Source organism: Pseudophryne corroboree, chromosome 9 (assembly GCF_028390025.1).
Source record: "Pseudophryne corroboree isolate aPseCor3 chromosome 9, aPseCor3.hap2, whole genome shotgun sequence".
NCBI lineage: Eukaryota > Metazoa > Chordata > Amphibia > Anura > Myobatrachidae > Pseudophryne > Pseudophryne corroboree.
In genome coordinates, this window is record NC_086452.1 from 20,199,291 (window position 1) to 20,214,321 (window position 15,031).

General features: G+C 47.7%; 2 protein-coding genes across 10 annotated transcripts in view; one reads left to right on the plus strand and one right to left on the minus strand.

Annotated features, from left to right (window-relative positions):
- FUBP1 (far upstream element binding protein 1) overlaps window positions 1-8,876 on the plus strand; it is a 153,593-nt gene extending 144,717 nt beyond the window's left edge. Inside the window, exon 22 of the transcript XR_010186544.1 lies at window positions 8,579-8,876. The gene's annotated coding sequence lies outside the window, so the exon portion shown is untranslated. The remainder of the gene's footprint in view (window positions 1-8,578) is intronic.
- NEXN (nexilin F-actin binding protein) overlaps window positions 1-15,031 on the minus strand; it is a 165,970-nt gene that overhangs the window by 110,743 nt on the left and 40,196 nt on the right. For all 9 annotated transcript variants that reach the window (XM_063939019.1, XM_063939014.1, XM_063939015.1 and 6 more), the window contains exon 2: window positions 8,913-8,994. In XM_063939019.1, coding sequence (XP_063795089.1) covers window positions 8,913-8,939 — 27 coding nt within the window. In that variant the 5' untranslated portion in view covers window positions 8,940-8,994. The remainder of the gene's footprint in view (window positions 1-8,912; window positions 8,995-15,031) is intronic.

Here is a 15,031-nt window from a genome sequence, read left to right on the forward strand (position 1 = left end):
ATCTCAGGGGTACAAACTGGAATTTGAGGCGTCTCCACCCCACCGGTTCCTAAAATCTGCCTTGCCGATTGCTCCCTCAGACAGGGAGGCGGTGCTAGCGGCAATTCACAAGCTGTATTCCCAGCAGGTGATAATCAAGGTACCCCTACTTCAACAAGTCCAGGGTTACTATTCCACACTATTTGTGGTACCAAAACCGGACGGTTCGGTGAGACCCATTTTAAATTTGAAATCCTTGAACACATACATAAAAAAATTCAAGTTCAAGATGGAATCGCTCAGGGCGGTTATTGCGAGCCTGGACGAGGGGGATTACATGGTATCCCTGGACATCAAGGATGCTTACTTGCATGTCCCCATTTACCATCCTCACCAGGAGTACCTCAGATTTGTGGTACAGGATTGCCATTACCAATTCCAGACGCTGCCGTTTGGACTGTCCACGGCACCGAGGGTATTTACCAAGGTTATGGCGGAAATGATGATACTCCTTCGAAAAAAGGGAGTTTTTAATTATCCCGTACTTGGACGATCTCCTAATAAAAGCGAGGTCCAAGGAACAGTTGTTGGTGGGAGTAGCACTATCTCAGGAGGTGCTGCACCAGCACGGCTGGATTCTGAATATCCCGAAGTCACAGCTGGTTCCGACGACACGGCTACTGTTCCTGGGTATGATTCTGGATACAGTCCAGAAAAAAGTGTTTCTCCCGGAGGAGAAAGCCAGGGAGTTGTCATCTCTAGTCAGAGACCTCCTGAAACCAAAACAGGTATCAGTGCATCGCTGCACGCGGGTCCTGGGAAAGATGGTGGCTTCTTACGAAGCAATTCCCTTCGGCAGGTTCCATGCAAGAATCTTTCAGTGGGACCTGTTGGACCAGTGGTCCGGATCGCATCTTCAGATGCATCGCTTAATAACCCTGTCTCCAAGAACCAGGGTGTCTCTACTGTGGTGGCTGCAGAGTGCCCATATTCTAGAGGGCCGCAGGTTCGGCATACAGGACTGGGTCCTGGTGACCACGGATACCAGCCTTCGAGGCTGGGGGGCAGTCACACAGGGAAGAAACTTCCAAGGACTATGGTCGAGTCAGGAGACTTCCCTTCACATAAATATTCTGGAACTAAGGGCCATCTACAATGCCCTAAGTCAAGCAAAATCCCTGCTCCTACACCAGCCGGGGCTGATCCAGTCAGACAACATCACGGCAGTCGCCCATGTAAATCGACAGGGCGGCACAAGAAGCAGGATGGCGATGGCAGAAGCCATAAGAATTCTCCGATGGGCGGAGAATCATGTACTAGCACTGTCAGCAGTGTTCATTCCGGGAGTGGACAACTGGGAAGCAGACTTCCTCAGCAGACACGACCTCCACCCGGGAGAGTGGGGACTTCATCCAGAAGTCTTCCAGATGCTGGTAAACCGTTGGGAAAAACCACAGGTGGACATGATGGCGTCCCGCCTCAACAAAAAGTTAAAAAGATATTGCGCCAGGTCAAGGGACCCTCAGGCGATAGCTGTGGACGCTCTAGTGACACCGTGGGTGTACCAGTCGGTTTATGTGTTCCCTCCTCCTCCTCTCATACCAAAGGTATTGAGAATAATAAGAAAGCGAGGAGTAAACACAATTCTCGTGGTTCCGGATTGGCCAAGACGAGCGTGGTACCCGGAACTTCAAGAGATGCTCTCAGAGGACCCGTGGCCTCTACCGCTCAGACAGGACCTACTACAGCAGGGGCCCTGTCTGTTCCAAGACTTACCGCGGCTGCGTTTGACGGCATGGCGGTTGAACACCGGATCCTAAAGGAAAAGGGTATTCCGGAAGAAGTAATTCCTACGCTGATTAAAGCCAGGAAAGATGTTACGGCAAAGCATTATCACCGCATATGGCGGAAATATGTTGCATGGTGCGAGGCCAAAAAGGCCCCAACAGAGGAATTTCAACTAGGTCGATTTCTGCATTTCCTGCAAGCAGGAGTGAATATGGGCCTAAAACTAGGCTCCATTAAAGTACAGATCTCGGCTCTGTCGATTTTCTTTCAAAAAGAACTAGCTTCAGTACCTGAAGTTCAGACATTTGTGAAAGGAGTGCTGCATATTCAGCCCCCGTTTGTGCCTCCTGTGGCACCTTGGGATCTCAACGTGATGTTGAGTTTCTTAAAATCACATTGGTTTGAGCCACTAAAAACCGTGGATCTGAAATATCTCACGTGGAAAGTGGTCATGTTATTGGCCTTGGCTTCAGCCAGGCGAGTGTCAGAATTGGCGGCTTTATCATGTAAAAGCCCTTATCTGATTTTCCATATGGATAGGGCAGAATTGAGGACTCGTCCCCAATTTCTCCCTAAGGTGGTGTCAGCGTTTCACCTGAACCAGCCTATTGTGGTGCCTGCGGCTACTAGGGAATTGGAGGACTCCAAGTTGCTAGACGTTGTCAGGGCCCTGAAAATATATGTTTCCAGGACGGCTGGAGTCAGAAAATCTGACTCGCTGTTTATCCTGTATGCACCCAACAAGCTGGGTGCTCCTGCTTCTAAGCAGTCTATTGCTCGCTGGATTTGTAGTACAATTCAGCTTGCACATTCTGTGGCAGGCCTGCCACAGCCAAAATCTGTAAATGCCCATTCCACAAGGAAGGTGGGCTCATCTTGGGCGGCTGCCCGAGGGGTCTCGGCTTTACAACTTTGCCGAGCAGCTACTTGGTCAGGGGCAAACACGTTTGCAAAATTCTACAAATTTGATACCCTGGCTGAGGAGGACCTGGAGTTCTCTCATTCGGTGCTGCAGAGTCATCCGCACTCTCCCGCCCGTTTGGGAGCTTTGGTATAATCCCCATGGTCCTTACGGAGTTCCCAGCATCCACTAGGACGTCAGAGAAAATAAGAATTTACTCACCGGTAATTCTATTTCTCGTAGTTCGTAGTGGATGCTGGGCGCCCATCCCAAGTGCGGATTGTCTGCAATACTTGTAAATAGTTATTGTTAACTAAAGGGTTATTGTTGAGCCATCTGTTGAGAGGCTCAGTTGTTTTCATACTGTCAAACTGGATATAGTATCACGAGTTGTACGGTGTGATTGGTGTGGCTGGTAAGAGTCTTACCCGGGATTCTAAATCCTTCCTTATTATGTCAGCTCGTCCGGGCACAGTGTCCTAACTGAGGCTTGGAGGAGGGTCATAGTGGGAGGAGCCAGTGCACACCAGGTAGTCATAAATCTTTCTAGAGTGCCCAGCCTCCTTCGGAGCCCGCTATTCCCCATGGTCCTTACGGAGTTCCCAGCATCCACTACGAACTACGAGAAATAGAATTACCGGTGAGTAAATTCTTATTATATATATATATATATATATATATAAAAAAGAGCGCTGTACAGGCTGGGACTTTGTTTCCAGTGTCCAGTGGCGCTGGGTGTGTGCTGGCATACTCTCTCTCTGTCTCTCCAAAGGGCCTTATTGGGGGGCTATCCCCATATTCATATATCCCAGTGTGTGTGGGGGTGTCAGTACGTGTGTGTCGGCATGTCTGAAGCGGAAGGCTCGTCTAGGGAGGATGCAGAGCAGATGGTGGTGGTGTCTCCGTCGGCACAGCCGACACCGGATTGGTTGGATATGTGGAATGTTTTAAATGCAAATGTGACCTTATTCCATAAAAGATTGGACAAAGCAGAGTCCAGGGAAAAAGCAGGGAGTCAATCCATGGCTTTGACTGTGTCACAAGGCCCTTCGGGGTCTCATAAACGTCCCCTTTCCCAGATAGCAGACACTGATACCGACACGGATTCCGACTCCAGTGTCGACTATGATGATGCAAGGTTGCACCCAAGGGTGGCCAAGAGTATTCATTATATGATTATTGCAATAAAAGATGTTTTGCATATCACAGAGGACCCCTCTGTCCCTGACACGAGGGTCTGCATGTTTAAGGAAAAGAAACCTGAGATAACGTTTCCCCCATCTCATGAGCTGAACGCTTTATTTGAAAAAGCTTGGGAAACTCCAGACAAGAGACTGCAGGTTCCCAAGAGAATTATTATGGCGTATCCTTTCCCCTCACAGGACAGGTTACGGTGGGAATCCTCGCCCACGGTGGACAAGGCTTTGACGCGCTTGTCCAGAAAGGTTGCACTACCGTCCCCGGACAGGGCAGCCCTCAAGGATCCTGCTGATCGCAGACAGGAAACTACCTTAAAATCAATTTATACGCATACGGGTGCCCTGCTCAGACCAGCAGTAGCGTCGGCATGGGTGGGTAGCGCGATATGAGAGAGGCTGCGAGAGATATTGGGCTGTTGGGTTCAAGAGCCAATGCCATGGCAGTTTCTGCTAGAAGGTCCCTGTGGACCCGTCAATGGACAGGTGATACTGATTCAAAGAGACATATGGAGGCTTTACCTTACAAGGGTGAAGTTTTATTTGGGGAGGGCCTCGCGGACCTGGTTTCCACAGCTACCGCGGGTAAGTCTTCTTTTTTGCCTTACGTTCCCCCACAGCAAAAGAAAACACCTCAATACCAGATGCAGTCCTTTCGGTCGCATAAGTTCAGAAAGGGTCGGGGCTCTTCCTTCCTCGCCAGAGGCAGAGGTAGAGGGAAAAGAACGCCAGCTACGGCTAGTTCCCAGGAACAAAAGTCCTCCCCGGCCTCTACAAAATCCACCGCATGACGCTGGGGCTCCGCTGAGGGAGTCCGCACCGGTGGGGGCACGTCTTCCACTCTTCAGCCAGGTCTGGGTTCAGTCGGATTTGGATCCTTGGGCGGTCGAAATTGTATCCGAAAGCTACAAACTGGAGTTCGAAGAGGTGCCTCCTCACCGATTTTTCAAATCGGCTTTGCCAGCTTCTCCCCCAGAGAGGGAAATAGTTTCAGCTGCCATACAAAAGCTGTGTCAACAGCAAGTGATTATCAAGGTTCCCCGCCTAATGCAACAGGGGAAGGGGTTTTATTCGGGTCTGGGACTCCAGGTCGACAACAAAAAGGTCGACACACCTTAGGTCGACATGGACATGGACAACAAGTCGACAGGAACAAGGTCGACATGGAAAAAGGTCAACATGAGGGGTTTTTGTGTCGTTTTCTTCGTAGAGTGACCGGGAACCTCAATTAGTGCACCGCGTCCCCTCGCATGGCTCGCTTCGCTCGCCATGCTTCGGGCATGGTGCCTTCGCTCGGCACAGATTACCGTTCCAATCGTAGTCCACGTGGATCGTTAAGTATGAAAAGGTTCCAATAAAGAAAAAAATTGTGAAAAACTCATGTCTACCTTTTTCCATGTCGACATTGTTCCTGTCGACCTTTTGTTCATGTCGACCAATTGATGTCGACCTTTTTGTTGTCGACCTGGAGTCCGGATACCGTTTTATTCAACACTATTTGTGGTCCCGAAGCCGGATGGCTCGGTCAGACCGATTCTGAATCTAAAATCCCTGAACCTATATTTGAAAAGGTTCAAATTCAAGATGGAATCTCTCCGGGCAGTGATCTCCAGCCTGGAAGGGGGGGATTTTATGGTGTCACTAGACATGAAGGATGCATACCTTCATGTCTCCATATATCCGCCTCATCAGGCGTACCTGAGATTCGCTGTACAAGGCCCCGAGAATTTTCACTAAGGTAATGGCGGAAATGATGGTGCTCCTGCGCAAGCAAGGAGTCACAATTATCCCATACTTGGACGATCTCCTGATAAAGCCAAGATCAAGAGATCAGTTACTGAAAAGCGTGTCTCTCTCCCTGAGAGTACTACAACAACACGGCTGGATTCTAAATCTACCAAAGTCGCAGTTGGTTCCGACAACTCGGCTGTTATTTTTCGGCATGGTTCTGGACACAGAAAAAAAGAGGGTTTTTCTCCCTACGGAAAAGGCCCAGGAACTCCAGAACATGGTCAGGGACCTGCTAAAACCAAAAAGAGTGTCAGTTCATCAATGCACTCGAGTATTGGGAAAGATGGTGGCGGCCTACGAGGCCATTCCGTTCGGCAGGTTCCATGCGAGAACTTTTCAGTGGGACCTTCTGGACAAGTGGTCAGGGTCCCATCTACAAATACATCAGAGAATAAGCCTGTCCCCCAGGGCCAGGGTATCTCTCCTGTGGTGGCTCCAGAGTGCTCACCTTCTAGAGGGTCGCAGGTTCGGCATTCAATACTGGGTTCTGGTGACCACGGACGCGAGCCTCCAAGGATGGGGAGCAGTCACACAAGGAAGAAATTTTCAGGGAATATGGTCAAGCCAGGAGGCTTGTCTACACATCAATGTGCTGGAATTAAGGGCCATATACAACGGCCTACAACAAGCGGAGAATCTTCTTCGCAACCTACCCGTTCTGATTCAGTCAGACAACGTCACAGCCGTGGCGCATTTAAACCGCCAGGGCGGGACAAGGAGTAGAGCAGCAATGGCAGAAGCCACCAGGATTCTTCGCTGGGCGGAAAATCATGTAAGCGCTCTGTCAGCAGTCTTCATTCCGGGAGTAGACAACTGGGACTTCCTCAGCAGATACGATCTCCATCCAGGAGAGTGGGGTCTTCATCAAGAGGTCTTTGCAGAGGTAACAAGTCGTTGGGGACTTCCTCAAATAGACATGATGGTGTCACGCCTCATCAAAAAGCTTTGGACGTATTGTTCCAGGTCAAGGGACCCTCAGGCAGTGGCGGTGGACGCCCTAGTGACACCGTGGGTGTTTCAGTCGGTCTATGTGTTCCTTCCACTCATCTCAAAAATATTGAGAATCATAAGACGAACAAGAGTGCAGACAATACTCATGGTCCCAGATTGGCCTCGAAGGGCCTGGTATTCAGATCTTCAGGAAATGCTCACAGAAGATCCGTGGCCTCTTCCTCCCAGGGAGGACCTGTTGCAACAGGGGCCCTGTGTGTTCCAAGACTTACCGCAGTTACGTTTGACGGCATGGCGGTTGAACACCAAATCCTAGCTAGGAAAGGTATTCCGGGAGAAGTCATCCCTACTCTGATCAAAGCTAGGAAGGAAGTAACGGCGAAGCATTATCACCGTATCTGGAGGAAATATGTATCTTGGTGTGAAGCCAAGAATGCTCCTACGGAAGATTTTCAGCTGGGTCGTTTTCTCAACTTTCTACAGACAGGAGTGGATATGGGCCTTAAGTTAGGCTCCATTAAGGTGCAGATTTCGGCCTTATCTATATTCTTTCAGAAGGAATTGGCTTCTCTCCCAGAAGTCCAGACTTTTGTAAAGGGAGTGCTGCACATCCAGCCTCCTTTTGTGCCCCCGGTGGCACCATGGGACCTTAACGTGGTGTTACAGTTCCTTAAGTCACATTGGTTTTAACCTCTTCAAACGGTTTAATTAAAATTTCTCACTTGGAAAGTGGTCATGTTGTTGGACTTGGCATCTGCGAGGTGGGTGTCCGAATTGGCGGCTTGGTCTCACAAGAGCCCCTATCTGATTTTCCATGTGGATCGGGCAGAGTTGAGAGCTCGTCCTCAGTTTCTACCTAAGGTGGTTTTGTCGTTTCATATGAACCAACCTATTGTGGTGCCTGTGGCTACGGGTGACTTGGAGGATTCCAAGTCCCTTGATGTGGTCAGGGCCTTAAAAATGTATGTAGCCAGGACGGCTCGGGTCAGGAAATCAGAGGCACTGTTTGTCCTGTATGAGGCCAACAAGGTTGGCGGGTTGGCGCTCCTGCTTCTAAGCAGACTATTGCTCGCTGGATCTGTAACACGATTCAGCAGGCTCATTCTACGGCTGGATTGCCGTTACCAAATTCGGTAAAGGCCCATTCCACTAGGAAGGTGGGCTCTTCTTGGGCGGCTGCCCGAGGCGTCTTGGCATTACAGCTTTGCCGAGCGACTACTTGGTAGGGTTCAAACACTATTGCAAAATTCTACAAGTTTGATACCCTGGCTGATGAGGACCTCATGTTTGCTCAATCGGTGCTGCAGAGTCATCCGCACTCTCCTGCCCGGTCTGAAGCTTTGGTATAATCCCCATGGTCCTTACGGAGTCCCCAGCATCCTCTAGGACGTAAGAGAAAATAAGATTTTAAATCTACCGGTAAATCTTTTTCTCCTAGTCCGTAGAGGATGCTGGGCGCCCGTCTCAGTGCGGACTATTTCTGCAAGACTTGTATATAGTTGTTGCTTACATAAGGGTTGTGTTACAGTTGAGATCAGTCTCTGGCTGATGCTGTTTTGTTCATACTGTTAACTGGTTTGATATATTCCAGGTTATACGGTGTGGATGGTGTGGGCTGGTGTGTATCTCGCCCTTAGATTAACAAAAATCCTTTCCTCGTACTGTCCGTCTCCTCTGGGCACAGTTCTTTAACTGAGGTCTGGAGGAGGGGCATAGAGGGAGGAGCCAGTTCACACCCATCTAAAGTCTTAGAGTGCCCATGTCTCCTGCGGAGCCCGTCTATACCCCATGGTCCTTACGGAGTCCCCAGCATCCTCTACGGACTAGGAGAAAAAGATTTACCGGTAGGTTTAAAATCTTATTTTCATTTTATGCAATAATCAGGATCTTAAATACCAATTAAAGTAAAAAAAAAAAATAATACACTCCGTCAACTTAGAATGTAAATTAAAGATTGGATTTGTTTCAACAGAATCTTTCGTCGGCCTAAGTCAGCTCTTTGGTGTGGAGATGTGGTTATCAATCCATCAGGAGGTGAATATTCCAAGCTGAGGAGGTCTATGTACCACGGGGAGTAGAGTTACCACGGAGTTACACGTCTTACAGGGATATACCAACCTTTTAGAGATCATGTTCTGCCTTTAAGAAGCAATATGTTGGTAACTGTGATGATACATGTAGCAGTTGAAATACCCATGCTTTAGCCAATGGGAATGTTTGTACAATATACTGGAGTTATTTACATACCCCATACATACACCGTTACATTACATACCATGAGAAGTGTACACGTTTATTGTACCTACCTCCGTCTTTTGGGCCACGTCATTCATGATTACTGTCCCTTCCCTTCCGTTCCCCGTTAATCAGATTTTTGTAGAGTTCAACCTGAAATGACAGAGAATCATGTAAACTCTTGTTCCATGTCCTGTATACTGTAGTATGTCTTTGGTGGTAATTCAGACCTGATCGCAGCAGCAAATTTGTTAGCAGTTGTGCAAAACCATGTGCACTGCAGGTGTGGCAGATGTAACATATGCAGAGAGAGTTAGATTTAGGTGGGTTATATTGTTTCTGTGCAGGGTAAATACTGGCTGCTTTATTTTTACACTGCAATTTAGATTGCAGATTGAACACACCCCACCCAAATCTAACTCTCTCTGCACATGTTACATCCGCCCCACCTGCAGTGCACATGGTTTTGCCCAACTACTAACAAATTTGCTGCTGCGATCAGGTCTGAATTAGGCCCTATGTCTGGTGATAAGGAAGGAGATACAGGAAACAATTAGAATATGCAGATAGCCACTAACAAATGCAATATTTGTACATATAGTAGAAAATATAATAATCTATAAATCTATATGTTTGTATCCTCTACTCATATTTTCAGAGTTGTTAAATGTACACTCTGGAAGGAGGCAACCCGGTAAGAGGCGCAGGGGGCCTGGTGCCACAGTCACACCATTGTGGTCCAGCTCACTCCACTATCCAAAGGCGATGCACGGGTTGGGAGGGAAGGGGGGGGGGGGGGGGCACAATTACATGATATAAGCCCCTGGCCACATACGTCACTGGGAAGGTGGCCAGGATCCAGGAGGCTGTAATTAGGAGCAATCTAGGAGCCCAGGCTCCTTCCTAATCTGGTTCTTGCAGAATTTCTCCTGTTATATTTTTAAATAATAATGTGCAGCTAATAATGGATGAGCAATCCATTTACCAATAGAGGCGATGGTTATATAGTTTGGAAAATAATATTATGCAGGATCTGTTTGTTAGCTTCACCGGTGCCTCCTACCTACTCCCTGTTACAGGAACCTGCACCCACCACCGTCTCTCCCTCTGTTGTTTTTCTCTTAAAGCAGCAATTCCACATATGAGGTTTTATTTTTTTTCATTAAATAACAAGTACATTTTCAACATACATCTCACAGTCATTTTCTTTAGCTGTCCTACAAATCATTATCTTTTTTTTTAAATAATCTCTCTAACTGGATAAACAAGTATGGCTGCCAGACACCTCCTCTCAGACGCTCTTGCCATGAGATGGCAGAAGAGGGGAAAAGGAGGGGGAGGCTGCAACAGTGTCTCACTAAGAGGACAGGTCCAAATCCTCTGCTCACTACATCATGGGCCATACGTCTGGGATTTCCACATTAGTTACAGGAACAGGGCAGAAGACTACACAGGCATCTAGTTTAGCCAACTGTATTATTGTAAAGACATCAAAGACATAGAAAAACAGTTTATTGTAATTGTTTGACCAAGTTATTATTATTATTTATACAGTACAACATATTATGCAGCTCTTTACAAAGATTTTTTTACATTTCACATCAGCCCTTGCCCCAGTGGAGACAGCAGTGCTGAGGTTACAGAGTTTTTACACCCAAATTCACCGAACCCACCGTCATTTCACGATCACCCTTCTTGAGTCAGGCACTGAAGGTTTCAACCCACCTTGCCATTAACCTGGATTTGAAGGCTATAAGCAGGGCCGGCAACAGAAATCTTGGGGGCCGGTACAGTGATATCTCTGGGGCCCCCTCAGATTATATATTAAAGTGCAACGGAATTTGCTATATATATATATATATATATATATATATATATATATATATTTATTTATACACATAAGTATGTATATCTCTCCTTCCTCCCCCACACACGCCACAGTCTGCATCTCTCTCTCCTTCCTCCCCCACACACCCAAGAGTTTGTGTCTCCCCAATGACTCCATGCTGCATTCCCAGCTCCCCCACCCTATCCCAAAGTTCTGCACCCCCCTCCCCAATCCACTTTTACCCCGGAGAGAGACTCACCTTCGCTGCACTCCCCAGTACCCAGACCCGCACAGCACACCCCACCAGAAGAGGCCGGCACAGGGCACGGGAATCCTGGCCAGAGGAGCTGCTGCCATGTCCTGTAACTGCCTACAGCTCGCTGCCCTATTTGGACAAGACGTCTCACATCCCTGCCGGGCACTAAGCAGCACAGCCTTGGGGCCCCTCTGATCCTTTGAGCCCGGTACAGGTGTCCCCTTTGACACCCCCCTGTTGCCGGCCCAGGCTGATGCATGGGGACAGCACTCGTTCAGGGCCGTCAGGTAAGCAGGAGATTTCAGCGAGATGTCCTGCGTTACCTACACAATTATTTATTCCAATATGTGTTCTAGACGGGATCCAGTCTCTAGGTCGACAGTAACTAGGTCGACCACTATTGGTCGACGGGGTTTCTAGGTTGACAGGGTCAAAAGGTCGACATGAGTTTTTCCCTATTTTTTTTTTAACCTTTTCATACTTAACAATCCACGTGGACTACGAATGGAACAGTAATCTGTGCCGAGCGAAGCGAACCATGCCAGGGGACACGGTGCCCTAATTGGGGTTCCCGGTCACTCTACGGAGAAAACACCAAAAAAACATAAAAATCTCATGTCGACCTTTTGACCTGTCGACCTAGACCCTGTCGACCTAAAGGCCCTGTCGACCAAGTTTCTGTCTACCAATAGTGGTCGACCTAGACACTGTGAACCTAGTTACTATCTACTTTCCATACCACACCCGTTCTAGACACGGACAGTGAGATCTGCGTCTATAACTGAATGATGAATAGACCTCTAGTCCTTTAATTAGGATCTATATATATTTAGCTGGCAGCTGGCTAATCCAGTCTAGATAACAGTCATCATAATTTATTTATAAGGTGCTATATAACTCCACAGCGGATAGCCAGGGATACAAATCAGACACAGAAACAGTTTAACTGAAGGGGAAAGTACAAAAGTGAGAAGGAATACAGAGAGCAGACGTTGTGATACTTTGCTGCCCATGACCCCAATGTCTACAGGTTGTCACCGAAACCCCAACAACATTGGATGAACGATGGATCTGCAACATCTAATGTAGGACATGGAAAGTCGCCTCCGCTACGCCCCAGACAAAAACGGTTGGATGCGTTTTCAGGTTTTGCATTTACTATCCCAATGTGACTTGTCTGCCACTGGTAACAATAATCTGCGTGACGTGTCACTTTGATGAAACAAAACTAACAACAGGCGTTTAGTAACCAGGGGAATCAGACGTTTGCAACAAGCAATAGTACACAGTAAAAGGAAAGAAAAAGAGATAGTTGGATATAGTTTTATATATTAGATATTTGTCTCAGATGTTACACTTGTCATTTTCAACGTAAAAATATTTATCATCAAAACTAGGAGCAGAAAAGCAAAGTTATACTGACATGGTAGAGAACCTTGCCAGAGCCCAAAGTGTATGCGTACGAGGGGGGCCAGGAAATAACACCTATCTAAGCATGGTGGTCAATAGCCAATAACGGATTACACACAATGGGAATTGTTACATAGACTCAGACGGCCTACCTGCTCAACTATCTGCTTTTTCCCAGTATTATTGGAGTAAATTGCTGTGTGTATGGGGGTTAATTCGAGTTGATCGCTCGCTAGCTATTTTTTGCAGCGCTGCGATCACTTAGTAGCCGCCCATAGGGGAGTGTATTTTCACTTTGCAAGTGTGCGGTCGCATGTGCAGCCGAGCGCTACAAAAAAGGTTTGTGCAGTTTCTGAGTAGCCCAGGACTTACTCAGCCGCTGCGATCACTTCAGCCTTTTCCGGGCCTGGAATTGAAGTCAGACACCCGCCCTGGTCTCCTGCGTTTTTCCAACCACTCCCAGAAAACGCCCTCTTCCTGTCAGTCTCCTTGCGATCGTGTGTGCGAATGGATTCTTCGTAAAATCCATCGCTCAGCAACGATCCGCTTTGCACCTGTTCGACGCGCCTGCGCATTGCGGTGCATACGCATGCGCAGTTCGGACCTGATCGCAGTACAGCGAAAAAACCTAGCGTGCGATCAAATCGGAATGACCCCCTATATCTGAAGTTTATTAATACATCTCTCTTGAAGCGAAGTATTCCAAGCAATTGTACTCAGCTGCTGCAATGATAAAGTGGTGCGTAATTTGTCTACACAATATAAATAAGTAATGCACCATACACCTGTATTTCTCTGGATTTGTGTTGTGAGGTGATCGTCTACATGTAGTGCCTGACAGCAGTCCTGACTCAATGCAGGAATGTTATCAGCTGCAAGTTCCAAATTCCAACGTTATCTCCTATAGCCTGAATTAGTACCCCCTAATATGTGTGACTCCCACCGGATTCCTGCCCCCTTTCTCCAATCCAGTGGGAATTCTCCGACACTAAGCGCTGCTGCTTCTCTGGTGAGGCTTGTTTCTACACAATGTAACGGTAATTACCTGTCGCTTCAAGCTCAATATACAAACCTGATAACTGGCTCTAGTACACAAATGCTGCAACCTTATGTTGTCTAAGCGCTCGCAGCACAGGAATCCTCATTGGCCGTACCCACCAGTACAGACCCTGACAAAGAAGTGCTGCAGTGATTATAATATGCATGGTTTAAAGCATACCTCCCAACTGTTCTGATTTCAGCTGGACAGTCCCACTTTTCAGGCAATGATCCACAGTCCCGCCGGCAGGGGAAAGGTTGGGATGTCACTCTTGTCAGCGCTGTGCAGAGCAGTGGTGATTGGATGATGCACGTATCAGCGCTGTGACGGTAGATGGGGCTCGGGACATCCCAGCAGCTCCCGGAGCTTTAGGAGTCCCGCGACGGAATTTGAAAAAGTTGGTAGGTATGCTTACAGTGATCCTAGAGACGGAACGCACCCTGCTAGGCCTAAATCCAGCCAGCCACCTGGCAGGTGCCTGTGAAATATATATAGTACATAATGACACCTCCACATCCTGTGATGCTCTGAGATGGTATCTTGCCACTGCCGACAGACCCCTAAAAAGGGTTGGTGGCGCACAGGGCAAATTAAAAATATGACATTCCATGAAAAAGGTTCTTTCTCATTTTGTCTGAATACTTATATTGGTGCTCAAACACACAATGGAAACACAAATTAGGAAAGCGCGAGAGCAAGGCAAACTATCACTATGAGTGTTATAAATACAACGCGCACACAGTCACACACTGCTGTGGAGTATTGAAGTGGCCATTGTATTGGAGGCCGCTTAGTCCCTCAGCAGCTTTAGGTACTTCGATAGTGTTAAAAAAAGTGTTAGATGCTATTTTAATACGCCCAGGACCGGTAACAAAACTCTTGGGGTCCGGTATACGGATATCTCTGCCCCCCATCCCACCCATACCCCCCGCCGCTGTTACTACAATTCCCCTTAGGGGAGTAGGAGAGAGAGAGGGTGTCAGGGTGAGAGATAAGTGAGAAAGGGAGACATAGGTGGTAATTCAGAGTTGATCGCAGCAGCAAATTTGTTAGCAGTTGGGCAAAACCATGCGCACTGCGGGTGTGGCAGATATAACATTTGCAGAGAGAGTTAGATTTGGGTGGGTTATTTTGTTTCTGTGCAGGGTAAATACTGGCTGCTTTATTTTTACACTGCAATTTAGATTTCAGTTTGAACACACCCCACCCAAATCTAACTCTCTCTGCAAATGTTATATCTGCTCCCCCTGCAGTGCAAATGGTTTTGCCCAACTGCTAACAACTTTTGCTGCTGCGATCAACTCAGAATTACCCCCATAGACGGGTGGGTCAGGGAGAGAGAGTGGGTTTCATGGAAAAAGATGAAATGAGAGGAGGGAGAGTGAGAAAGGGTGTCAGGGAGAGAGAGAGACAGGAGCAAGAGAGAGAGAAAGGGATAAGAGAGAGGGCATCAGGGAGAGAGAGAGGGAGGAGCAAGTGGGAGAGAGTGTCAGGAAGAGGGGAGCAAGAGAGAAAGTGTCAGTTAAAGAAAAACGGAGAGAGAGAGGGTGTCAGGGAGAGAGAGAGAGAGAGACCGTGTCAGGTAGAAAAAAAGAAACAGTGTCAGGTAGAGGGAGTCAGGGAGAGAGACAGTGTCATGGAGAGAACGAGAGAGAGA